Source organism: Sturnus vulgaris, chromosome 3 (genome assembly GCF_052056855.1).
Source record: "Sturnus vulgaris isolate bStuVul1 chromosome 3, bStuVul1.hap1, whole genome shotgun sequence".
Taxonomy (NCBI): Eukaryota; Metazoa; Chordata; class Aves; order Passeriformes; family Sturnidae; genus Sturnus; species Sturnus vulgaris.
Genome location: NC_142245.1, coordinates 100,924,317 through 100,952,308, shown reverse-complemented (window position 1 = coordinate 100,952,308; position 27,992 = coordinate 100,924,317). Strand labels below are relative to the sequence as shown.

The following is a 27,992-nucleotide window of genomic DNA, read 5'->3' as shown; positions in this document are numbered from 1 at the left end:
CTTAATTTTCCTCTTTTTATAGAAATCCCTGCTCTCTGATCCCATTCCTGAGGAATTCTAGGTCTACTACAGTGCTGCAATATCCATTGCTAACTAATGCTCTGTCCCTGAGATGCTTCCAAACTTGGCAGTGAACGGAGTCGTTCCCAGATTCTTCTGCTGATAAAAAATTTGGTCTGACAAAAACCTTCTTCTCTATCTGACCTGTTTGGGACCGGACCTGTGAATTGAAAAAGTGCATGAAAATATGTGAGCTCAAAGTAACCTGAGTTTCTCCTCACTCCTGCATAAGGAGGAGAAGTCTGTGAGCTCCAGATGTACCAGGGGGACTAAAAAAGCTGCTACAGAGTGCAGCCCTTGCCAGGTTGTGCAAAGTGGCAATGAGGACCCAGGACACCCTGCTAGTCCAGCCTGCAGGGTCACAGTCCCTGAGCAACTGCAGACCCCTACAGCTGCTCTCTAATTCTCTCAATCCTCTCACCCTTGTTCCCAACTAAGGTAAGCAGGAAAACAGCACCAGAAACAAGAAACAGAATAATAAAATATTTTTTATTAGGTGGGGGTTTTTTGGGGTTGTTTGTTTTGGTTGGTTGGTTGGTTGGTTGGTTGGTTTTTTGGGTTTGTTCATTTTGGGTTTTTTTGTTTGTGGGGGTTTTTTGTTGTTTTTTTTTTTGCTGTATCCTCTCTGTCTTTGCATGGAAGTTAAACCAATAGGCTGAAGCACTGCTCAGGAGAGAAGCAAGAACGTGTGATTCCATGTGTGATTCTGTGATTCCACAGGGTAATTTCTGTCTATATTTACTTGAGTTTAGGAAAAATCACTTACAAAGAGATTGATTGGTGCCCACAAATAATGTAAGAAGAATGCAGATAAAGAAATACATATTTTAGGCAAGGAGGTGGTTAATGTTTAAAAACAAAACTCACTCCCCTGTGAAATAACCTGACATTACTTAGTAGGAGATCTGTGCATGAGCTTTGAATCTGATGCTTCCATGTCTCATGGTTCAAATTGAACTCTGGCTCATCTGATCATAGACACACTTGATGTTTGCCTGATTGAGAATGGAGCTACATCAAAGCATTGGCATTAACAATATAAACTCTGTGTAGTAAGCAGAAGTCTGCATTCACAATTCACTAACCCACAACTTGTAAAAAGCTGATGGCCCTGAAGACAGGCTGGTGATTTCAAGCTGTCTTTGAGAGGCAGAATCTCCCCCTGGGGCTTATTTCCTGATCCACTGAGGTCCCCATGGATGCTTCATTGCAGTTTCACCCCCTGGTTGGAGGTAACACCCTGCTCTTCCTTGGGAAACACTGAAAACCACAGCCCTAGGTTCTCTTAGCTGACTCAACCACAGCTCCATGAGCACTGCCATAACCAGTTGTATTGCTCAAAGATTGAAATTGTTCCAGGCAGTCGGTTGTTTGTTTTTTTTTCCCATGCTGAAAGCGTATTTAAATTAATGTTGTTTGGCACAAACGGTAGTTGAACTAATTTCTTGCTCTCTCACAGCCTTGTTTGTGGTGCAGCAAAGCACTCTGTGCTGTCTGATGTAGCTGCTTTCTCAACAGACTGCTCAGTGGAAAAGAAAATGCTACAATCAAAGTCATCCTAGTGAAAAAAATAGTATTATTTTGAGTCTTCATCTACAAGGAGAAACCAAACTTTTCAAATATTTGTGCATTGCTTTTCCACATGCAGCCTTAAACTGTAAGGGTTATAAAGGGGAAGATGAATTTTTCCTTCTACAGCATTAAGTTTAAGGATACAGCTATGCAGTACTGAAATTACCCGAGGAAAACATCTGTTATTTTTATATAAAACATTAAATAATAATTAAAGGCTAATGAACTTTATTATTAGAAGGGACTATTCAGCCTGGCTTCTCTAGAGGAGGACTAGTAGAGTCAGCTCAAAATAACTCATGCCAAAATCCAAAATTTCTTGAAGTCAATATCACCCCTCTTTTTCTTCAATACTTAGCAGATCCTCTGAACCACCTCTTAAATGAAAGTTTTTAAACTTCAAGTTGAATGTACCTCATATTTCTTGGTCAACATCCATTTCTGAGGGACAGTACAATCATGTGTGTGTGTGTGTAGATAGGTAGATAGATAGATAGATAGATAGATAGATAGATAGATAGACAGATAGAAGTATATATATATACACCCCAAAATCATGACAGGTTCATTCCATATGTTAGGCACAAATAAAAATGTGAAATGCTTCTCTGCATCCCAGTAAAATAGTGAGAAGGCAGAAAAGACTTGTGCTGATTCTGTGAATGTTATAATTGTGAATTGTATTACTGAATGTGAGGTTACATTTGAGGGTGTCTCTGCTTTGTGCTGAATCTTTAGATTACCTGTAAAGGCAGGCATTTGTAACTAAAATCTTCACTATATCCAGCCCCAGATGAGTTTCTTGGTTGATGCATGTGATAGGAATCATCTTTCATCCTTATGTGTCCATAGATTATACAAGCCTGATTTCCTGGTTTCTGTCTCAAAACATCCCTAACAAAGATTCAGCAAGCTTGGCTTGTTTCCAAAAAGCATCCTTTGTGAGAATTAGAAGAGAATGTTTGGAACACTATATAATAAAAGCAAACAAAACACAGAAGAAATAATTTTTGATCTCAGCAAGAGCTGAAAAGAAAAAAAAAAATAAAGACCAAGTGCTGCTTAATGAAATTTCTCTGCAGTGTGCACAGAGCAGAAAATAAAATAATTTTGTTGGTTCTATTATCATTTTTGAAAGCACAACACAGAGCACTGCTGATATGGTACAGGTCCATCTGCCAGCTGGGGAAGAAGAAAAGAAAAAGCAATTAAGAACATTATAAATTTGGTTTGTTGCTCTGGGCTGGAAAGATCCAGTTAAGCACGCTGTGATTCTGAACAGAGAAGTACAGGAGACAAGCCAAGAGAGAATTTCTCTTGATGTTATCACTTGACCTGTTTCCATTGCCTTGCACAGCTCTCCCAGCCAAGGATATATTTGTAGCCAAATCACCACTGGCTCTCAAAGCTAAAATCTGACAGTCCTTGTGTAAATCCACACTCCTGAGGATGTGTGAGCTAAATGTCATCCTGGACAACTTACTCTTCCAGTCTGACCCAGTGAAAGAGCACCATTCTGCACACCTCACTGAAGACACCCAGCCTTGATTTCTAGAGCAGGGAACTAGGTGATTATTTTGACTTGTCCTACTCCTTCTACCATCACCTCCTTGACACAAATTTGCTTGATGTGTGAAACCAAGGAGTAAAAGTAACTCCTGCTCTATATAGGCAGTGAGAAATCCATACCTCTTCCAGAAAGAAGGCTCAGAATTAATTGTTTTGCAAATAGTCTTGTATGTTTTGTTTGTTTGTCAAATGCCAATTAACCGGCACTGGCTTTTTGTTTGGGGACAACACAGGCAAAGAACTGCTTTCTTTGCACCTTTTGCACTCTGGTTTTGGTAGTCTCAGTGTCCTTTCTTGGCGATTCTGCACAGGACTCCACTGGTATGCATGTAAAACAGCAATGGGAAATGAGTCTACGAGAAATGAATCTAGACCACATTACTCTTAAGTAAGCACATCAGCAGCTGGTACAGGTCCAGCCACACACAGCTCCCTTGAAACCAAACCTTATCTTTATGTGTCACTGTAATCTGGAGGAAATGAACACAAGAGAGCTCTAAAGTTATATCTGCTTTACAGCATCTGTCCTTGCAAACTGATGATGTAGATAACCCATTTCTTTGGGTCTCTTTCTGGTTCCACTGCTCCCAGAGCTACCGTGACATGGTGCCCTGTGTGGCTGTGAAGCACGGCCCATAAACCTGCTACCACTGCCTGAAAATCATTGCATTGCCATGTGTAATGAGCCTGCACTAATTGTACTGACCTGCAGTTATTTCAATAGGCAGCATCACTCATTTTTCCATCCCTTTCACATCTTGCATCTGCTTGGTGTGCAGCCAGAGGCTCGCACATGGACAACTGCCCTGTGCCAGGAGCAGATCTGCCACATCTGCCAAAATACCAGCAGGAACAATTGTACCATTGGTGGATCACAGCTTTGGGCAGGAGCAAAGCAGTCACCTGCTTGTATTTAAATAGCTCTGGTGGCTAGAATAATGTCAGGCCACTGTAGGCTTGGTGATGCTTTGCAGTCAGACTCTGGGATCTACTCTGGGCTGGTTTAGTTGTTCTTCTTTTCATGCTCATGTACAACACAGAGGGGGCAACAACAAGTTCACACTGGTCAACAATGGTGGCCACAGCCCAGTAGCCTGGCAACAACCTCCACTGGCCATCAGCCACCCAAATCAGCAACAACTTGGAGAATGCCATGTGCAGAGAACCAAGAATCAGCCTGCCAGCACTCAGCTAAGCAGCTGCAGGCTGGGCACAGCCTTCAAGATGGATATTGCTGCAATCTAATGTGAAATTTGTGCCAGATTATCTCCATTCATTAAGTGAGAGAATAGAAAAAATAGCCATTTTAATAAGGGTGGAATTAAACTTGCATACAGAAAAAAATGAAACTAGTTATCTAAATGGAATAAAACTTTTACAGTGTTCCCAGTGGTTTATATATCTTCACCAGCTAGTTCATGTTTGTGTGGAAGCTTTTTGTGAAAAGCTGATCTTCTCTTACTGCAAGCATTTAACTCCTATTCTGCAGGGAAAAACGGTTTGGTTCCAATTGTAGAATGAGGTTAGAAATACAATTTTGTGGAGAAATGGTGGGATTCTTGAGACAGAGCAGCAATAAAGAAACCTCAGATAGAGAAGGTGGAAAAAGGTCAATAGCTCCCCAATAAAGGATCATTTGACTCTGGAAATGTTGATTTGCTCTCTTCTTTTGTATGGCACTGGAGAAACAGAATTGGTTTTTAAATATAATGATACAAATTATAAATAAATTCAAAGGTAAAATTAGAGGTAGATATGTAAAGAGCAATGTTGTACCTTTGAACTGGGAAGTTTAATGAAAAGACAGGTGTATCCATAAATGTTGTAAAAGAGCAAAGTCTGGGTAAGCACCCATAGTGCCTCTCAAATTTGGTTTATTCCTGTTATTAGAAATGGGTGAGCCTTCCTCATGAGAGGCTTGGTCTTACTTTCTCCTTTACTGGGCTGCCTGTTTCCTGAGAGCTTGGGAAAATCTTTGTCAACCCTATAGGCACTTTGAATGATGCAATTTTGGAAGGATTTTATTTCATTGTCTCTTGTGTAATTTTGCCTTTTAGTTTAACTTGCAATTTAAAACCTCTTTAAATGCATCGCTAAATATTTTTGTTTACTTCCAGGATAGATGCCACTATTTCTCATTTAGCAAGTTAATGAAGAGGCACAAAGTGTGTAGCTGAGACAGGTGATGTACCTACTAAGCACCAAGTAATCTGTAACACTAGCTCTGAGTGAGAAAAGACCTGACCTATGGCTGGCAGGGACTGAGAATTGCATGAAAAATGGGTCACTAGAAGAGATGGGAATGATCTCAGGATCTTAGGAATTGAGTTTGGCTCTGAAAGCAGATGAAAAGAATGCAAATATTCTACTGGCCTGAGGTTGCTTGAGGTCCTCGCAATTTCAACCATTTCAGCAAATAGTTCATTTAATAGTTTCTAGTGGAGTTATCTGAATGGAAATAAAAGACATCTCTTACTGCACAAACCCCTAAAATAATAAGTTTTATCAATTAATGCTTCAGCAAGTTCAGCATCCAGTCTTGAATAGTATTTCACTCATAAACAAGCAAGATAATATTTCTGAAATATTATTGGTGTGGAAAAAAAGACTATTTAGAAAAATATAAGAAAATTGTACTAATTGATGCAAAGATGCAATTTTATCCTGAGATTGTGAAAATACTTCTCATTAATTATTAATAAGTTATTTTATTAATTCCCAGTAGATGTAGATTTTAAATGGAGTGCTGATTTGTTTCATGGAATTTAGCAGAATGAAGCACAAAAATAATTAGTTTTGTTGTCTTCCATTTTAATGTTTCATTGCTTTTTTAAGACGTTATTGTTTGAGCAGGTTGTTACAGTGCATTGCTTCAGCTACCTTAATGCTTTGATTTTGTGGTAAATTATATTCCAAGAATGTCTCTATTTTTCCTAAATTTGCTAATTTTAGAATTCATTGCATTCAAAATGTCTCTCATTTGAGCAAGAGATCAGTAATTTTATAGCAAATGAAAACCACTTATTGAACATGAGACATAAAAAGTCTAAGAATGTATTTATTCTATTTTTATGTAACCAAGTAAACTGCTTTAAAATAAATATGAATATTATGGGTAGCTTTTTGTTGTTCCTGTTTTTCATCTCAAATGATTATTTCAAACACCAGATACTTAACTCCTTAATTCTTTTCCAAAATCCAATAACTGAAATAAAATTATGTTCCAAAATGATAGCAGAAATCAATATCCAGAGCCATGAGTGGATGCTCATTGACACAGATAATACCATTTTCATATTGCCATGATGTTAGTCCAGATGCTCACATGTAAGTTGTAGGCATTGAGGAGATGGGTTGGGAAGCTTGAGCAGTTCAGGAGCAACAGTTTCCAGCAGGTTCTGGAGTGACTGTAGATCCATGAGGTTATTTATTACCTATTACTTCAGCTCTACTGTTTAGTGAATATTCCTACCATACACAAAATCCCATCCCCAATCGTTATTTCAAAATGATCCTTTGTACACATGGGCAGTGTGGGATTCATTAGGGATTTCTGAGGACTTAAAGGAACACAAAATCCGGTGTCCTGTTTCCTAGACATTCAATGTTTATGAAGGAAGAAGAAATGTAATTTGAAACTCTGTTGTTCTATTTATAGATGACCTAATATCACAAGCTAGGTGTATACAAAATTTTATTAAGTTCTGACTGATGAGTTCCATGTCTGGTAAATCCCTCTTGGTCAGATCCAGGTGTACTGAAGAGCTTGGTTGCTTTAGGATGTGAATGTAAATGGCAAAACTCATTCTATGAACTTCATTATTTCTGGAGTGAGGCTTTTCATACAGCTTATTAATGTACTTGATTTTTATTATCTTTTCCTCAATAAAAGCCTCTTTCTTAATAGATATTTTGACACTGAGGTTTAATGGCATTTAAAAAGACGGCAGAGCCAGGCACAGAAATTGCAAGTCATATGTATTAAATTGTTCAGTCACGAAAAGATCATTCCATCCTAAAAATGGAATCTCTCCTGATCTTTTTCCATTTAGGTTTTAGTTTTTGCTCTGGTAGTTTGAATGCAATAGTTTGAATAAAATAATTTCCTTTTGCTTTTAGGAATGAAATTTTTTCTCTGCATGTCCATGAACTAGAAGAATGAGAGAGACAGCAGCTAGAGAATCCCAAGAACATTTATGTTTTTTGAGCACTTATGAAATCTGTATCAATCAATTTGATAAAGCAAAGTCTTCCAGCAGGAATGCCACTAATAGTACATTACTCTATGGATAGCCATTTCTTTATTTGTATAAGCCACTCTGCCTTTGAAAATATACTGGATCACCATACTGGTATAAAATTTTACTAGGTGGCTTCCCAGTTCCAAAGGAAAACGAGGTCAAACTTCTTATTGTCAAGATTCTTCTGGCTTCTATTCTTCTCTGCCTCATTGATTTGAGTCAGTGATTCAGATAGGACTTCTGTGGATTTATAACAGAACATTTTATCTTTAAATTTCTTTTCAACATACTTTTCAGTTGCAAAAATTTCTCTATATTTTAAATGTATGCATGTATTTAAGCTGACATTAATTTTCATAACGAACATGAAAATGTAATATACATAGTGAGCTAAAGCTCATTACTGTGCTATTTTAAAAACTTTCATAACCATATTTGTGCTAAAATAAATATTCTCTTTTTCTTAACAACCTGCATTACTTACTGACAGTGATATGCTCTTGCTGTATGCAGAGGAAGCACCAATTTTTCTGATGGCCTGAAGATTTTCACCCCATAGATGTGGTTGCAAAAGGATTGGGGATGTAGCCCTGTGGAGAACATATCTTTTTCTGCCGTGTATGGAGCAGTAAAAACTTCATGCATGTGTTCTCTACTTGGAAATGTCTGTCTGGTTAGCACATGTTTTCTAGCTCTGAAATGCTGCACTTCTGCAATATGTTCTCAGCATAATTCTGGATGAGTGCCTGTGTGAATGGAGGCGCTTGCAGTGAAGGAGTAATGTGATCTTCAGAATAGATTAATATGAATGGGAGCACTTTGGAAGCAGAGATTGGACAGACTTGTGAGGGATTTTCATCTCATTTGAAGGAATTATTTGTAGTCATTACTCATTTTCCAGGGCGTTGCACCACTAAATGTAGAAGCCTATCTTTCTGCTGGATGACAGGCCTGTCAGAGGATTTAGTCTGGTACAGTATGCAGCACGACTCGGCTTTCTCCCAGGTGGTTTTATGGTGGTCTCTAGGTTCTTATCACCAGGATAGATGAACATGGACTGGCCAATCAGCTGGTTTCATTGAAAGGACAGATGTAGTTAGAGCAGTGGAGATCATCTTATTTGTGTTTAGACTCTGAACATTCTTTAGAAGTCCTGGAAAACTGCTATGAAAAGGGAAGCAGGATGGCAGAATCCACTGCTTTGGGATACACTTCAGCTACCCTCTGTCCAGCCTTTGGCTGCAAGCAGGGTCATCTGTGAGTTCAGGCCAGGCTGCTCAGAGCTTTACCCATGTGAGTCTTGAACTCTCCAAGGCAGAAGAAGCTCTCCAAGCAGTCTGGTTTCCTGACTGTCCTATATCCAGCTGGAATCTATTCTTTCAATTTATGACTCCTGCCTCTTATTCTCCTACTATGGATTATGGTGAGGAGCTCCTTGATAACCCTCCAGGTAGGCAGAGCCAGGCTGCTGTGAGACCCTCCTGAAGCTGTCCTTTACCCAGACTAAACAAGCCCAGCTCCCTCCAGCTCTGCTCACAGGACAAATCCTCCAGCCCTGACCAACTTGGTGGCCTTCATTAGACTTTTCCAAGTTTGTCAATGACTTTAGTTACCAGGCCAGAAATACTGCAGAAATAATTGCGGAAAGGAGATCTTGAACTTGTATTTGTCACTTGAATGTTTTTATACCAATTCTTTCTCTTGCTGTTCATTGAGCAAGAAGCTGCCACTTTTAAGAAAGCAAAATCTATTATCACTCCATAAGAAGCATTGCTTATAAGAGCTGTCCTCTTGGAATTTCACTAAAGACATTACAGTCATTTCTCCTACAGTGTCTTCTTTTCATCTTCTGTGCCAAACTCCAGGGATGGCAGACGCTTTTCAGGATTAATGACTAGTGATAATATCATTAGTCACTATCTCAAGATCCAATAATCCTTTAAAGGAGTGATGTGAAAGTCAATAGGTAAATGAGAAAAGGCTTTTAAATTGCTTCCTGTCTCTAACAAGTCAATAAAGGCCCTCAGTGGGAGGGTGAGCATCTCTGTGTCTCAGTGTAACAGCAGCTGAGGATTCTCAGCATAGGACATAAAGACACATGAGAGATAGGAATGTTTCAAGCTACTTCCAGGATGACCTGCAAAAGAGGTCTCTTTTCAACTCAGGATGGCAAGCTGCATGGAAACGACAGTGCCTTCTCTGTCTTTATTTCTAATCAACACCTGAAAAATTATTTCTGAGCTCTACTTTACCATCACTACTGAAGGAGGAATTGCAGATGATACCAAACTGAGAGGAATGTCTCTACACTGGAGTACAGGTCTGCTGGTCATAAAGACCTTGAACAGCTTTGTCTCCTTCAAAATGGGGTAAATGGGATTGAAGAAGTGGGCAATGATATGGAAGTTGAAGAGCTGGGCTGGCATAAGCAAAATACTCAAGTCTCATTCCAGCCATTAGCATCCTCACATCTTTGGCTGTGGAGCTGTAAATTCTGTACCAAGTAGGATTGAAACATCAGAGAAAAGTAAACTACCATGAAGGCATAAAGAAATATTTCTGCTTATTTAGAAGCAAGGCATGTTCGTCACACATCTCTTTCTCCAGGGCTTTTCCTTGACAGTTTTAAGCAAAACTCCATAATTCCACACAGCTGAAAGTGACCCTGTGTCACACTAGGGGCTCTCTCCTTGCAGGAAAAGGTGCCTTTTAATTTTTGACTGTGTCTAAAGTGAAGAAAGTTCATTCCTGACAGTCATTTTTATTTTTTTCACAGAAGACTAAATTATAAGGTCAGCTTCTTAGGACATTTTTCCTCCTTTCTTCTCCCCTAGGCAATTCAGTTTAATGTTTAGCTTTGCTGGAATTGCCCAAGAGCAAGTACACATTGGGAAAACTGAAGCATCCCTGAAGTCCAGCCTGAAAGGTAGTTTGTGTCAATGCTTTAGGAACAAGAGCTGAATGGGGGACTAATCTCCTGGATAGAGCAGAGCTCTCCTGCTGCCAGTCAGCAGGATGGATTTGGGTAAGAGTCTGCTGGGCATGTGATTTTGCTTAGGGAGGGGAGATAAAAGATTTTTATAGCAGTTTGTGCAGCCACCTACCACCTGCATGTTCAGGCAACAGCATTAGGCACCAGCATCTCAGGGCAGGGAGTGGAGAGCTTGGATCCCCCTTCCATCACCAGGACAGTCAGAAACCAAAGCCCTTTCAACACTCATTTTTGAAAATCCAGGCATGCCATCCCTTAGTATCCACTTTTCTTCAAGGGAAAGCAATAATGCTTTTATCTACCACTTAACATTACATCCATAACTTCAGAGCACTTAGCATTGACAGATATTTTTATAACCAATTAAATAAATGCACAGATGTTCCTCTACGTTTATTTCACAAATCTTTAAAAACAATTAACTCTTTTCTCATTTGCTTAATTTTAAGATCTGAAACCAGAAGTCAGTTGTTATCTCACAGAGGTTTTAAAGAAGAGGCATTCACTGTAGTGATTTATAATGCCATCCCTGACCTTGGATTACTTGGTAGCAATTAAACCATGTGTTTAAGTTCCTGAACTATTAGGAAGTATGTTAGAATGGAAGAATGCTTTTTCATCATGTCCTGTACAAAAATATTATTTTAATTGATAAGCCACAACCTTACTGCAATCTCCTTGGTTTTCTTGCAGGTACCCATCAGAAGTAACCACAGAAGACCAGTATATCAAGGAGAATAATACAGTGGATTTATTTAATTGCACTTATTATTTTCAGTTTCATTGAGACTTTTTCTGTAGGACTCACTAACAAGAATTACCAGCTGGAAATTAAAGAGACAGAATATATAGCCATAAATTTTCATGAACATGTAACATCTTTCTGTCCTGGATTTTTTTCCAATTAAGTGAGTCAGGTCTGTGCAAGTTGTAGAAGAAATAACAGAATGGCAATTTCATTCTGAGGTTAATGGGTAAATAGGGATATAGGAATAGATTGAAGCTCATTAAGGAGTTGGCTTCACAGCTTCGTAGTTGTCAATAGCTGGTAAATGGGTGACACTCTGCCAATAAAAATTTTCAGCACCATACAGAAAGTAACTAGTCATAGAAAAAATATTTTGGACATAAATTCAAAGGAGAAACATCTAAATATATGCTAGTTATAGATATACCAAATGGTAAATTTAATTATTAAAAAATCCTCCCGTTACAACTGTCGCAAACTTTTCTGAAAGTACTTTCAAGTATTTTTCATCAATCCTGCAAGACTTACTGTATTCATACATATATATGTGTATATACAAACATACACACATACACTTATGCACCATCACTACTCACGCTCATTTTGTTGATGTTAGCAAATGACTGGCAGTGCTAAAAGTACTAAAAGGATTTCCATCATATTGAATTAAAGTCACTCAAAAGAAATTGGAAAATGGAGCTTTTTGAGAAGACAGAATGGAATAAAAAATCTGAAAGGTCTTTCACCTCCTTCCTTTTGCCTCTCCATTCTGTAGTGTCTTTCTCTGTACTGCTTTTCATTATTCTGCTCTCTATTGCCCTTCTAAATCCTGTGCTACTCCCACCTATTCTCCTCTGCTAACTAGCAGTGCGTCCTTTCATGTTGCCATCAAGACTGGACAAGTGGCAAATGCTCTCTCTCTCATGCACACCGATTTTTCTCATTGTTCTTAGCTGAAAAGGTGCAACTGTGTTGGCTTTTCAAGACGTTTGTTTCAGATGGGATTTTTCAGGCTGATGAATCAGACTCATTTTGTTCTCCAGCCACTGCAGTGCAGCTTTGTATTGGTTTGAAAGCAAAACCAGTGAGAGACTTCAAGTCAGTAATACAATTTAATAGGAAAAAAGAGAAAAAATAAAATACATGCAATAATACAAAAGCAAAACCACCGACAGAGTCAGGATACAACCTGACACTCTGTCAGTCAGGGTGTTGGTAGCAGTCCCATTAAATGGTGGCTGCATCCTCCTGGATGACAGATGTCATTCAGTTGAAGCAGTGCTCCTGTAGAAGGTGCAGTTTTCCTCCGAAGATCCAGCGATGATGTGGAAAAGGTCCGACTTTCCTCTGGGATCCAGTGGAAAGGTCTGCCTTCGCATCCCAAACCCCAGTTTTTTATCTAGGTAGGAAAGGCTTGGCTCCTGCCCCTGGCTGGGGCATCTCCCAATGGGATGATGTAATCTGATCAGTCACACAATAGGACTGAATGGCCCATTAACAGAAGGTATCTTCTGGAGGAAGGATGGGTTGTGAAAAGATAACGATGATCATCCCCTGATTTTATCAGATGGCACATCAGCAGAGGATATCTCCCACAGAGATAAGGATCACCACCCCTCCCACATTTCAACAGATGGTGATACAATACACATTTTTGCATTGTACCCCAGGACAAGCTTTGATGTTTCTGTTCTTCCCAGTAGCACATCAATGACAATATGTCTTCTCCAGTGTATCACCATACCAGCAGTCTGATGGAGGGAAAAGTTCACAACACGACTACTACCAAGTGTTAATGTTATGTTGACAGTAGTGAAATCTGTGTCTGTCACTCCATCTCTAATAAACAGGAGATGATGTCACACCATTTCTATGCAGGGCCAGAGCGTGGACTAAAGAACATGGTGCTAAACTTATGCGTGGCACTAACCATCATGGAGCTGCACCACTACTTGAGCTTCATCTGATTCATCTTATGATAAAAAATGAGCATGCAGTAATTGAGTAAATGTTTGCAAATATTTTGCCACTGAATTTAAATCACAGATTTATTGAAATAATAAACATGAGAGTGCATCTTGATAGTTTGTTAATTGAGTTGTGTGGGTGGTTAGCCTTTTATTTTTATTCAGATGACTTTGGATGTGAAATCACATGATTTAGTTATTTAGTCTGTAGTAAGAATACTGACCATGGTCATCAGCTATCCCAAGTGATCTTCACTCCTTTTGAAATCCCAGGACAAAAACATCGGAGTTATGACACAAAGTTTTGTTTGTTCAAATTGAATATGCATGAGAAGCTGTCTAGAGAAAGCTAGGCAAAACAACTCTTCTGTTAAAATGCTATGAAATTCATGGAGTTAGAAGCAATCTTTAAGTATTGTAGCAGAGCAAAATTTGGTACTGACATGGTTTATGAAAATGCCACTCTAACATTCCGTGATCAATATTAAAACCTGGAAGGTAAATCTCCTTGCCGGCCAAGAAGAAAGTTAATTGGCTTGATCTAGCCTCATCAGCTGGAGCACATTAACCACACTGTTCCCAGCCATTGTTGAGAGACTCTTGAATTTACATTTCCAGAATAGGAGATGACAGCACAGTTTATAATGCTGTCTCCATTTACAGGAGGGATCAGGGACTTGGACAGGAAGGCTTTTCAGGGTGGGAGAACAGAAAGAAGAGCTGTCCAGACTCAGCTGTGTGGTTGCTCTGTCAGGGTTTTAGACTGCGGGAGTCAAGGCTGCAGGAGTTGCTGGAGTGTCTCTTGCATTTTGGATAGCAGTCACCATCCTGCTCCCATGGCTGTTTCTGATCCATTGCCAGAACACATGGCCCACTGCTGATTTTTGTCTCATTTTCTACTGACACAACTGGCACAAGTCCTCTTTTGATCTGTGAGATCAGAAACAGATGTTGGGTAATTTAGCTTGATGATTTGAGGACAGGATTTGGTAATGCTGAGTGTATAGTTGAACTCAAAGGTCTTTTCCAACCTGAATGATTCTATGATTTACAGGTAGGGGCCCAGCAGCCAGACCCAGGCACCCGCTGATCTAACAGGGAAGCCTGAAAGTCATCCCATCATGCTTGTGTCACAGACTGTGGGACCATCCTTAATACCATATAATTAGGGTACCTTTATTCATATCTGATAGATATTTTTTTTTTCTAACCAAGCAGCAAGGAAGAAACTCATTCTATGCTTCTTTCTTTTGTAGAAAATTTTTTAGCTGCATGGGTTTTTTTATGTAAAACAAGACCATTCTCTTTGCTTTTCCTCAGCAAAGTGCTCTGTACCTTACCATATGATTACAAACTCAGGAAGCAGACAGCAGACAGCAGAAATGAAGGTTCAGGTCAGCATTAAGACCCTGGGTACTCTCAGATCCCTTTGGAGTCAGTTGAGATCAACTCAAAGCTGATGGAGCCCAGCAGCTCCCAGAAGTTCCAGGAACCATGTTCAAGCAGACACAAGGGCTGGGGATTCATTTGCCCAAACACAGACATCTATTGTCAGTTCAAGTGCTGTGAAGCACCTTTCTTGGCATCTTGAAGGCACTTCAGAGAGGTTCATGTATTCCCTAGAGTGTATTTGCCATCCCTTGCAGATGTCTCAGACAGCTCACCCTGTCTGGATGCTCTCCTGGACACTCTCCTGCTTAAAGTGGCTGTTCTTGAGCAGAGGGATTGAACTGGGGAATTTCAGAAGGTTTCTTCCAACCTAAGTGATACTGTGGTCTCAGCTGGAAACAAATTCCAGTGCATTGGGCATCTGAAAGTTCTGCTCTGCCAAAACCCACTGACAGTGTTTCAGCTTGAATCATTTGAGGATGTTTAGGAGTTTCATACCCCATGAGATGCTCTTCACCTTCCTGGGGCAGAATAGCACTTATGGGAAATATGAATCATTTCGTGTCAGGCCAGGAGGGACACCCTCACCATCTCAGGTGCACTAATATTTGAGTGACTGACTTCTCAGTAGTCACATCCTTTGAAATATTATGTAGCCAAGAGTCCAGGCGGCAAAAATCTGCACATCCAAAATTAATTCCTTCCGTGGTAACATAATTCCTTGCTATGATATTGTGCATCTCCTTAGAGTATGCTACACTTAGCACTTTATGCTTTTGTTTGTTACATTAACAAGCCCTCAGCTACCTGGAATGTTGGTGCTATGCTGGTACTTGACCAAGCCATCTCTAAACATTTTCTTGGACAAGCTAGGAAATTACCAAAACAAAGCAAAAATTATCTTTTTTTTTTGTTATTTAAGGTAGATCTTTCATATTGCAGCCTTTAATTCCTGCAGCCTCTACCATGAAAGTTTTTTGAGTCATTCAATACTAAGGTGTTGGAAGATCCCCTGAGTGCCAGAGGACATGGCTTAATGTGATGGTGTGTGTCTTTTGTCACTTGATCAGAATGAGGCAGATGAGTCATCAATTCAACTCTGGTGATCTTCCACTGGAGTAATCATTGTTTCTCATTACATTGTAGCAATGATACACTCTGAATAGGAGAGAAAGCAGTGGAATCTAATTGATGATGAGAAAAGCTGTTTTCGATTCAGTCTCTGTTTATGAATGAAGCAATGCCTACAGACATATATCCCAAATGTCCATCACCCTCCCTCACTGACTGTTCAGTAGGAAGAATTCTCTTTTTTTTGTACAAAGCATTTTCTCACACAGTGATAGTGCAGCACAAGGGAATGCTCCACACATTCCCTGTGCAGAAGAGAAGCTGCAGCGCTGGGTTGCAGATGAGGGTCCTTGGGTAAAACCTCACTGTAAGGCACATTTCCATTCCTGCAGCCCACTGCCAAGATCCTTGCCTTCCCCCTGCAGCTGGAAGTGGCTTCTTCTCACCACAGGACCAATGCACAGAGGATCCTTTGGTTTTTGTTGCATCCTGTGTCTTGAATTGATGTAGCAGTGAAGTAGGTTGAAATCTGGAATTTCAGATTAGTTTGTTGTACTCCACTTCTAATTGTAGGGTTCCCAAGAATCAGCAGTGTTGGACTGCACCATAATATTTTTGCCTTGCTGCTCAAAATTAATTTTTTCAGTCTACAAAATGTACAAATTTGGATGAGAAAGCTCAGCCCAGAAGGGAGCAAATTACCTCCCTCTCCCCCACATCTATGTCATCACTATTATCTCATTTACCCTGGAACAGTAAGAAATGTAGAGGAATCCAGTTATCTCACTTTATTTCCCTTGGTGGATGTCACAGAACATCTCGTGACCTATCAAGCGTCTCAAAGCAATGTGGGGATTTCAGCAAACAGCCAGTTTAATTACTGGTAAAGTGGTTGCAACTTCTTTAGTCACATTGAACAAGGCTTTTTGTTTTTCCTCTGAAAATCCTGACAACAGAGAGCCACGAGCTTTTCAGGGTGGCACAGGTTATCAAATGACAGCTTAGGCAGCAAAGCCAAGTGTCACTGTTAATGCACTGACACCTGCCAGTCTCGGTCGTGGACCCGAACATTATCACCCTGGGGCTGTCTACAACCCTGGGATTAAAAAAGTGCTCCCCTCAAAAAAAAATTTGGCATACCTAAGGTTTAGCTGAGAGAAAAATGTTGTCTTCAAGGCTGCTCTACTTACCTCCTATAATATCTCTTGTACTTGAGCCTTGTGGAATTTTGGGCAATAGTATTTTCTGTATGGGGAGTAGGAAGGGACAGACCTCTTTTGAGAGAGTATCAGACACAATCATCCCTTGCCACCTGCTCACTGCCAACCAGTGCTTAGAGGGCAGTCAGAAAAGTGAAGATGAGAGCCTTGGATGCCTCTCCTGACCACTCTTGGGTGACTGAGCCAAGCTCTGCTCTGAGCCAAGCCTGTATGCACTCTCCCCAGTCAGCCCCCAGATGCTCACTGAAGATCTTTATAGCATCTTTGCACCTCTCTTACAACTCAGAAACATTGTGCAGTCACTTTGTGCATCAGATATGGGAGATATGCACTTTAATGCATCTTTGAGAGGCCCAGGTGTCATGTGAACAGCTGTGACAGTGAGATCCCCAGCATGAGGAGGACAAAACAGCTCCAGTGTGCAAGGATGAAGTCCAGCTGGCAGCTGAGGTTCATTCCTCCAGCCAAGGCAGTACAAATGTGCCCTATGTGAGTCACAGCAGGGATGATGTTGTACGGCAGCAATTAATTTGTTTCTAAGGCAAACGAGTCCAAATGGTAAAGGCTTTTGCGAATGGAATTTACTGTTCCAATGTAAATAAGGAACTGGCAAACAATAACCACTCCAGCCTGAAAGCCCAGCCAGCAATTGGTTGACATTTGGGATGCAGAGAGTTTGCAGATTCCCCACGAGTTGGAGAGGAGCTGTGTTTTGCAGCAACAATTGATTTATTACTGTGACAACGAGTAGAAATAGAAGGACCTGCTGGCAGACAAGGGTGTGATTTGTTCCTTTGCAAACAAGCAAGCAGTGTCCAGCTGGCCAGTGGCCATTGCCAAGCAAAAGCCATGGGGAGGATGCAGGTTTTATCTCCTCTCTGCTTGAGTTTTGACCCCTAAACAGTGATGGAATTAGGGTTTTTTTGTGTTTTTTTTATTGTACGAAGACAGACTTGTAATTAGTAATATTTCTACAAAGTGAGTAAGTAAGGGGCAGGCAAAGGTCAGGCTGTCTTCTAGATATTTCACTTCTCAAGCAGTAAGATGACACTTTATCTGTTATTCATGAGCAGAAAGTAATTCTCATTTGTATTGCAGCAGCCCCTGTAAGGACCAATCAAGGTCCCATTGTGCTGATGCCTGACTGGGGGCCGTGAGCAGAAAATTGCTGGTGCCTGCTTGGATGCAGTTCAGAAACATCCATTTTTTTGCCATGTAAGGTTTAACATGAGCACATTCTGATCAGCAAAGCACGTAAGTGCACGTTTAGAGCAATGTCTCCAGCCAAATGCTTCAGTGTTTCAGTCCCCTCAAAGAGAGGGGAATTTAAACCTGTGCAAAAATGTTCAGCTGGGCCTGGGCAGTCAGACAGGGCTGCTGCCTATGGGCCTCGATCTTCTGAGTGTTCTATGTATAAAGGAGAGTTTTCTTCTGAGGCAGGGGTTGGGGGATGAGGGGACAACATGTCCATATGAAGTTTCAAGCCAGTTTATTTTCTCTCCTGGGCATGTTCTAAGCCTGCCCCACTGAACTGGCACCATTCAGAGAGCTGCACTTAGTGGGACCATGGGAGTCATTTGACAAATGGTGTGAGCATCAAGACAGATGAATCATTTCCATTTTCTGAAACAAAACATTGAACTGTAATAGTCTGAAATTAAGGTATGAAAAATGAAAGTGAATGAAAATAAAAACATGCCAGTGAGAAGAGCTGTCTGATTATGGAATAATCTTGATGGAACACAGGAAGAAACCAAAATGACATGTAGCATTTCATGGTGGTTAATCTGGTACAGACTAAGTCAGAAGGGTTAATTCTTTACTGGCTGACAATAGACAAGTTGAGGGATATAAGTAGTTAAAATCAATAAGACAATGAATACATCATTTACGTGAGTAGGGAGAAGAATATTTGTGATGTATCATTTTTGTTGCAAAAGTAATAATAAGAAAAAATCAACAGAGACCTATACCTGGCTACAACTACTTCATATTCTGGATGTTGTGTAAAATAGCCATAATTTACTATGCTAGTAAGCCTGGAAAACATTGACTTTGTAAAGCTGATAACAGTAATGCAGTGGAAACATTGTCTGGGATCAGTGGAGTGCATCGTACTGATAAAGAATTTCCCTGCTCTTATAGTAATTGAAGCTGCAGTTGGTTTCTTTGCACAGTAAAACAGTCTGAGGCTGGCAGAAAGTTTACTAAATCTTCCCTTTGCAGTGCCCAGCAATTTGCTGCCTTCATGCAGTGACTGTCTGCCTGAGTTTCTGTGGCTTTGAGAGCCCTAACACAGAACCTGTGAGCTCTAGCACAGACTCTAATGAATATAGACAATTTCCATTTTTAATGCATTTCACTGTTGTGGAGTGTACAGGTTACTTCCTTATACAATGGGGAATCAGAACATGTCGTACTTAAGCCCCAAAGCACTGGGGTCAGCATTTGTGTGCATCATTATCAATGAAATCAGTAAACTGATGCACTGAAAGTAAGAGGGTTTTTGTAGGGATATACAGCATAGCATTCAGTCTTTATTTCCATTTTGACGTTTTATTTTTACATAAATTTGCCTAATTGGACTCCTTTCTTCCTTTCTGCTTCCGTTATATATCTTTAACTGACAAGGATGATTTAGCAGTACTTGACTGTCCACATGTTAAAAAGATATTCAGGGTTACCTTTACATGGGAAGACAAAAAGCAACTTTAAAACACTGTCAGCTTTCTCACCTACATATGAAAGCAACAAGAAAAGAAACAATTAAATGGCACAGCTTCTCCTGGAGCTCTCAGACCTTTTCATCATTTTTATTTTCCTCTTAGCAATTTACACAAGCTTGCCTTCTACATTAGCTTGACTCACTTGGCTCCATCATTCCCTATAAAATTCCTAAGGCAGGGAAAGCTCCCACTGAATTCAAGCCTAATATAGTTCATTGCAGGAAGAGAAACCAATTTTGGTCTTAGTGAGATATCTACAGCTGAAGCAAGTGTATTTAAGATATATTGTCCTGAGCTGGCTTTCACACTCGTGTTATGTTCCTGCAAGTCCCAGTGAAGTTTGGCTTACACCAGGCAGTGCAGAACTTATTACCCACATCATTGAGGACCCTCTGCCTCCAAGGGAAAGGTCTTGTGAAAGTTGGTGTGGAAGGAAACACTGATATTCCCAAATGGACAGTCTAGGTAACCTAGTTGAGTAGAGAGTGAGCCAGTTCCTCAGAAACCAGGGTGGGCAATAGGTGCATTATCCTGTGCATGTGCCCAGTATCTGTTCTACCTGTGCAAGTAAGGTATTGTGAGGTTTTTTGGTGGATATAAGGACCGAGGGCTGCATTGAAAAGGAGGAGGGAGGAAGGAATTCTGCCTAGCATAATTCACAGGGGACTCTGCACTATTTGTTTGAGCATATCTAGCAATGCAGATGTGGCTGGAAGAGGGTTATGGGTTTTTTCACAGAATCACAGAATATTCTGAGTTGCAAGAGACCCACAAGGATCATCAACACCAACTATTAAGTAAAAGGGCCATGTGGGGATCAAACGCACAACCTTGGCATTAATAATACCCTGCTCTAACCAACTGAGTTAATCTCACTGGATTTGTGTCTTCTAGTATAGTTATTTGTTAATTTCTATTCCTTAATCTCTATTTTTTAATGTATATTTGAATGTTCTGTTTCAACAAACACCTGTTTGTAACTCTTTTATCCAGTCTCAAGTGAGCATTTTGGGTAGTTATTTGAAAAATCCATATATAGAGAATACTTGAGACTGAAAATAGTCTTGGATTCTCCTCTTTAGCATTTTTATCAGCTACATTCAAATAGTATTTTAGGCAAAAAGAAATCTGCCCAAAGGGTTACTGGAACAGCATTACCGTCAGCTTTACCTGCAAAAAGTGATGAGTGCCCTTAGCTCAGCGAGGGACAGATGCTGCCTGGTCCTCAGCCCTCCTTCTCTTTGACAGGATCTGGCTCTGCCTCCACATGTTCACATTCCCCTCGACCCATGCACACACCAGAGAGGCCATTCCAATTAACCTTGTGTGGCACTGCCACACCTGCAGGACCGAGAGGCTCTCCCACATGCATGACAGCAGAAAACAGTGCTGTTCTACTACTTCCCATCATTTTGTTGTTTTTTTAAAGTCTCTTCAAATAACAGATACGTGTCAGTCCAGCAATAAAACCCCAGCTGCTGATGGCTGTTTCTGCCTGACCCTGAGCCTGTCTCCAAAGTGAAGGTGGCTGTGACATGCCAGCCAGAGCGTGGTGTGGGCTGATGTGTTAAACACCTATCTCTTCCGTAAGAATAATGCTGTGTGTCACTAATTATTCCAGCCATCTCCCACACTTCTAGAAGCAATTTCCAGTCTATTAAGTTCTCCTGTTTATGGTGTCCAGGAAGCCAGAAACAGGCTTCATTTTACCTACAGTTTAGAAATCATCACTGATCTACCATTGGGTGTGTTATTAAATTAAGACTATTGAATCAGATTCTGCTGGCAGCTATTTGATGTCAAACTTGGATAAATCCTGAATTTACAGTTGTGATTGATGTTATTCAGGAACAAAAAGTTTTTCACTTCAAGTTTTACCTCTGTATATTACAGGCTGTTTTAAAGATTCAAAGTTTTCTAGAAGTAGCTGGGGCTGGCTGCTAGGGCAGATGTCTCACAGGATAACTTCTCCAGAGGATAGTTTGATCTGCTCACTGTGCTCTGAGATTGCTTGCATGGTGAACTGAGGAACTTCCGTATGAGAAGGGATATCAGCTAAAATTACAGTAGCTCTGTTTTGTTCTCCATAATTCTGGTCAATGGGCTTTCCATAGAAGAGTACTACATTTCTTCCCCAGACTCCCAATTTCCTTCGTAAACAGTGACCCCTTTCCTTCATACACCTGTGAGTCCAAAGTAGAGTTCTTGTGCAGCAAGAGTAAGGAGAGATCCAAGTGGCTTATTCAGGTTTTCTGCACTTGTATGCATTCTGGCTATCTGAGTCCTGGTTCCCAGGTGAAGGGCATTAAATACTAAGGACAGGGGTCTCCTAGGAGAGACAGCTGTACTGCAGAATTTCCCATATGTGTCTGGAGATGCTCTCACTTGGAATGCCTTTCATTCATTAATTTAATTGCATAGGCTCAGCCAGAGTGCCCACAAAGTGATTGGGAAGAACTGGATATGGGAAAAGCACTGCTGGGTTGAGTGGTGTAGCATGTCCCCACTTCATTCAGAGCACAGAAATGAAACCTGCCACAAGCATGGGGCAGTTTCCCCTTTGGAAAGACTTCAGAGCTTGTCCCAGTTTTGGACTTGAGAAAGTCCTGTGTCAAGGACTGGGGATGCCAGAGCCTTTGGATTGTGCTGCTTACTCTCTGAGAAAGGGCTGCTCTAACCCTCCCCTCCCACTCCCAAGACTTCGAGAGTTTAAAATCCTTTTATTTTCTTACACTGCCTTGTAATAAAGGAAAATCAGCTCTGCTGGGTTGTGTAGACTATTAAAACAATAGAAAACAAATAACCCCTAGGTCTCTCCATTCTTTAAGGAGCAGAGCCTTCTGTCCAGCCCTAATTTCAAAGCCAGTGGTTTATGACAGTTTCCTAATCTGCAAGAGGTGTCCCCCTAGAGACCCAGAAAGCCTCTTGTTTTGCACCATCAGGATTACCTGCTTCTCTCCAATCTCACCATGTGCTGCCAGCCTGCCCTATCCTTACACCACTGCCCGTATCTCCCCCTGCTCCTGCAGAGTTTCCACACCATGAGCAAGGCAAATAGGCAGGAATCCATCCTGCCCACACACAGCCTTTTAAGAACACATGACTTATAGCAACAAATCCAACAAATAAGGTCCCTAGTGCAGCAAGACACACTGAGACCTGTCTGGGCTAGAGCAGCACCAAGGTTGTCTTAAAATTCCTTCTACGCTGTCAGAGCATGGGCAGAGCCCAGTGCTCAAAGGCAAAACTCACTGGAGAAATTAGCCCATAAACTTATTTCTGATAAAAGAGGCTTATTTTTTATTTAATGTCAGGTTAAATAAATCACAAAGCACGGCAGTGAGGATTTAGCACTTGCAGTGCTAAACCGTATTACTTAGCATTAACACAATGCTTTCCTCATTCAGGAAAATGCTTTTGCTGACTTAATTCACTCTCAGCTACCCTTTGCATGTCACAAGCGAAGTCAGGAGCATTTAATATTCCTGCTGGTAGATAAGGTTGGACTCACACAGCTTTATTAGTTTTCCTCCTCTCCCACCCTCAGCATCCCAGCTAAGTGAATTTTTGCTGGTTTGAAGCCCATATTGTAACCTGGAAGCCTTAAGCAGTGCTAGGGACAGGAGCCTGTCCCTTAGATGAGAGTCAGCTATGGTGCTGGCCAGGCAGCCAGGAAGAGGAGCTGAGGCTGCTGGCAAGCAAGGAACAGGTCTCAGCAGATGAGACAGAGTGAGAAAGCAGTTCTAGAGGCTAAGAGCTGGGATGTGGAGAGCAGGATGGGGGTGGAGGGGTGCTTAGGCTGAGCAGATACTTATAGTGGCTCTTTGTCTTAGGCAGGAGAGAATTTAGGACAAATGCGGGTGGAAGGATTTGAGTACAGAAATGTTTAGGCATTGTTTGAATTATCTTACTTGATGGAGCTATGTAAGGAAGGACATGGTAACAGGTTGGAAAAAAGACATTAGGTCAGACACAGGGCTGGGGCATGGGGATACCAAGTAGGTGTCCCTGGAGATGAGCAATTTGAGGTGTGAGGGTAATACTGGGAAAGGCTTTCAACCTAGGGAAGCAGGGGCTGATTTCCATGCTAGGAGAGGTACAGGTGTTCCTGAGGAGTAGCTGCCCTTCACTGCACACCTGCCCAGCCCCTACATGGCACCCCTGCTCCCTGCTCCCAGCAGGACAGGGCACTCCTCCACCCTGCATGCCTCTCTGCCAGGGAAAAGGGACAAACGAGGTGCCAGGAAAGAGCACAGAGCCCATCCCTCAGCTCCTCCAGTCACTGTTCCTGCGGGGTGGGTGCCACAGGCTCACTGCTTGCCCACATCCCAGGAGAAAGTCCCAAAGACCTGCAGGGGGATCTTGGGCATGAGGTGCCCAGGGATAGGTCATGGCTCATGTTGCTGCATTCCACCTGGGAAGGGGCTGCACAGCACAAAAGGGAACAAATAAAGACAGCTACTCTAGCCCTTAAAACATCTGGGATCCTACTTCTCGTTTTTGTAAATATATCTGTGTGACAGTGCTCCCCTCCCTCCAAGCTGACATAACTCCTAGTTTCAATGGATTTCTCTGGTACACACCAGACCTATTACACATACAGTTTTTACACCAGACAAATTTGGACTTATGTAGATGCCACTTGCTTTTGGAAAGGATAGTACCTATGCACTGATGTTGATTAATTAGTATATTAATTACTGAAGAAGATACTGATTAGTGCCTACTACTTCTATAACTAACATTTACAAAGTTTGCAGTTATTATAGGGGAAGGATATGTTATTTTAAAAAATAACCTAATAATATGTTTATTCAGCTAGATATTTTTACCATAAATCATTTGGAGACTATACTAATTTGTTAAACTTTCTGGGCACTTACTTTCAAAGAGTTAAAGTTTCTTATTTAGAATTATTCAACTTAACTTCCTTATAAACTTCCCTTGATTTAGTAGATTGATCTAACCATGATTTAACTTACAGTTTTAAAAAGCTACTTAATTATAAATCCTTCCTGAAAGATCCCTATATATATAAACCATGCTGTAATTAATAGCTAGAACAAATATTTTTAAATTTGCTCCTTAAAATACATTGATTCTGTTCTGCATCTCTGCTCAAAATACAGTTTCAAGTCTCATTGAAAATGACACTTTTTCTGGAAAAGAGGAACAGAAACCTATCCAAAAAGTTGACCCCAAAGTACATTTTGCAAAACGAAGCCATTTATTCACTCTAATATTCTGCACACAGCATATGTTTTCAGTATCTCTAGGCTCAAACTGCTTGTAACATTTTGCTGTAAGCCTGAATCTAATACAAGTGAGAAGCTGTTTTAATTTTTTTAAGGGGCAGTTCCCCTAGCTGCAAAGGCATTGAAGAGAGCCTGGAAGACACAATCTGTGCGATGCTGCTCTTTATTGTCACAGGTACAAAGTTCTGATGTGGCAATGTTGCACATTCGGGTCATTGAACATTTATGGATCAGGAAGGACTTTTGAGTCTCTGAAATGGTTACAAATGTTTTTTGTCAGAACACACTCAATATAAGCAGTCTGATCGCAGTGGAGTCCTACTGTTTTATTTTGGGTTAATAACAGTAAAATCTTACCAACTGTTGATGGAGAAGCCATGGGGTTAATTTATACTCATGTTGGAAAAGCAAAGCAGTGCTCCCTCCCAACTCTGACAGATCTGCACGTCCCCTCCATAGCTGATTGTCAGGTTGTCCCGATCTGTAGCTTGGCGCTGACAACAGCTCACAGTTTATTTGCAGCTTTGAAGCCTGGTCCTATAGTGTTTCTCTTCTGACAGGAGATGAATAAAGGTGTCACTGTGGGAGACTTTTATCCGGCTGCTATAAAAAGGACCCTCTTTGCCTTCCCTTGAAGGATCCTCTAGTTCACTTCTGGAGCCTGTGGCTTTCCCCTCAGCAGAGTTTAGTTCCATCAGCTCCAATTCATGTTTGGCAGCTGTTTCTAAAACTCTCTGTTTGTTGTAATACCTGACAAAGTTGTTAATGATGGGATGGATGGGGAGGGCAATGGCTATCACTCCACAAAGAAAACTGATGGCAGCATTCAGTTTTCCTAGTGTTGTTTTAGGGTAAATGTCTCCATATCCAACTGTGGTCATGGTAATGATTGCCCACCAAAATGACTGAGGGATGCTTTTAAATAAAGTTTCAGGGTGACTTTGTTCCATTGTATAACCTAGGGCAGAAAAGACAAAGATTCCAACAGCTAAGTACATGAGGAGCAGCCCAAGCTCCTTAAAGCTGCGTTTCAGGGCATAGGTTAGGGTCTGGAGCCCTGAGGAATGCCGTGCAAGCTTGAAAATCCTTGCAATCCTCATGATGCGCAGTGCCTGGACAGCCTGCTGGACATTGCTCAGCTCCATCAGCTTGGCTCCCAGGTGGGTCAGGGTCAGGCTGACATAGAAAGGAAGTATTGCTAGCACATCAACAATGTTCATGAAAGAAAGGGCAAAGTGGAGTTTGTTGGGAGAGGAGATCAGCCTCAGCACATACTCCATGGTAAACCAGCCTATGCAGGCGGTCTCGATGCTCTCCAGGGTCGGGTGCTCCATACGGTTCCCCTCTGCATCTACCACCTGCAAGTCTGGGATGGTCCCCACACACATCACAACAGAGGAGATCAAAATAAACAGAAAGGACAGTACAGCAATCACTCTAGCTGGATAGGATGATTCTGGCTTCTCCAGAAATTTCCAGATGCATTTTTGGCACCTTTTCCAGCGACTTTCTGAAGCATCTATTCCCAAGTCATCCAGAATGAGTTGCACTCTTCGGGCTATTTCTTCCAGTTCCTCCTTTTTTTCACTTAGATGAGCTTTGCAGCAGTCATCCAAAAATTTCAGATCCACTTTCCAAAATTCCATTTCATTCTTGAAACATATAGGGCATATTCCTTTCTTCATGTGAATTTCCCCAAAGTAGTACACGTCAATAATGCATTTGAAAGCATCTGGATCTCTGTCAAAGTAAAACTCTCTTTTTCCAGGATCATAGTCATCACAGAGGGAGAATATGCTATCGTATCCCCCCGATAAACAATTGACCAGCTCTGCCAGCCGTGTTTCTGGGTACTGATTCAGGTTATCTCCATAAAACACCTGCCTTACCCCACCGACATTGACTACAATCTCCATTTCTTCGCTGTTTTCTGATCCATCGGTGTCCACATCTGGGAACCTAGAGTCACCTGCCATTTTATAACTGTGTTGGATTTTGGTTGATTTTTTAGCCCGTTGTTTGGTTTCACAGATTTGTGGTTTCAATCTGTCATGAAAGCAAATCAGCACTGAGCCAGCCCTGTTACAAATGTCACCAAACTGACCTGGAGTCTTGGTGGGAAAGGTTACTGATAGAAACCTGCGGTCGGGAAAGGCTGGTGAGGAATGCAACAAGCTGCAGGGAAAAGACAAGTCATCGGGCTGCTGTGCCTGCAAGCAGGATGTTAGAAAGCTCCAGCAGACTGGAAAGAGAAGAAACCATTTAATAAAACTCACCACTCTGTTCAGTGCTCGAGAGTCTTTTCAGGTCCCATTCTGTCTCTAAAAGTGAGATCTATTCACAGCTTGGAAGTCTCGGCAGAGGAATAAATCCTGAGCTCTGATTAAGGTGCAGTGAGTGACAGTTGTCAGACACAGTCGGCGGGGTGAGCCCGCGGGAATGCCGCGGCTGCTCCCTTCGATTCCACAGAGCTCCCTAGAAAGCTGCTCCTGAGTTTTGTTTCTCTTTCCGTTTTCTGTTTACTTTAAGGTCTTCCAGAGTTCATCTGCTACTCTCGCACATAGTCAGTCGGTGCAAACAGGCAGAGGAGAAACTTGTGCTTGTTTTCCCTTCGCTGTTTCCCAGCACAATAGGGAGCCCAGGCTGCCAGGAGTCCTTTCCAAACTCTACCCTCTCCTGGTGAAACACAGCAAAGCACCAGCTGCACAGAAAGCACTTCTCAGCTATTTTTATATGCCTGCCCAGCGGTACAATGATGTGTTTCTATACTGTCAGGAACTTTCAGGAGTTTTTAAAACATTTTTTTTTAATCACATGCAAAGCTTGATAGTGTATAGAGTAATCCAGAGCTGCAGAGAGACACACGGACATTTTCTCCAGTCAGAAACCAGAGGAAGCAATACTGTGTTTTGGGAATAAATGTATGGCATAAATCTTGCTCTCAGTGAGACTGGGGCAACTCTAAGCATCTCTGTCTTGTGTCAGGAGATTGAGTTAATCTGGATTTGTACTGGTGTCTTTGAGAATGAAGCAGAGACCATAAAGGTTCTGTTGAAGATATGGAGCAAAACTTCCCCTGATCTCTGTGCACGTTTCCCAAAGCTCTGGGTCCCCAGTTTTAGCCACGTTTCTGCGACCTGTAGTCAGCTGAGCCTGAGGAGGGTTTGAGGAATTTACATCTA

General features: G+C 41.3%; 2 protein-coding genes and 2 long non-coding RNA genes across 4 annotated transcripts in view; 1 reads left to right on the top strand and 3 right to left on the bottom strand.

Moving 5' to 3' along the window:
- LOC148224504 (uncharacterized) overlaps positions 1-27,992 on the bottom strand; it is a 203,352-nt gene that overhangs the window by 114,716 nt on the left and 60,644 nt on the right. The gene's annotated exons all lie outside the window — the stretch shown is intronic.
- On the top strand, positions 6-12,021 carry LOC148224506 (uncharacterized). Its single transcript, XR_015802738.1, has 3 exons — positions 6-498; positions 10,277-10,467; positions 11,128-12,021. It is a non-coding gene; the product is annotated as an uncharacterized LOC148224506 (long non-coding RNA).
- On the bottom strand, positions 11,163-27,571 carry LOC148224505 (uncharacterized). Its single transcript, XR_015802737.1, has 2 exons — positions 27,087-27,571; positions 11,163-14,079 (listed from the first exon to the last, which is right to left on the bottom strand). It is a non-coding gene; the product is annotated as an uncharacterized LOC148224505 (long non-coding RNA).
- KCNF1 (potassium voltage-gated channel modifier subfamily F member 1) lies at positions 24,956-26,933 on the bottom strand. Its single transcript, XM_014894981.2, has one exon. It carries the CDS (start codon positions 26,784-26,786, stop codon positions 25,323-25,325), a length of 1,464 nt encoding a protein of 487 aa, XP_014750467.1. The 5' UTR covers positions 26,787-26,933; the 3' UTR covers positions 24,956-25,322.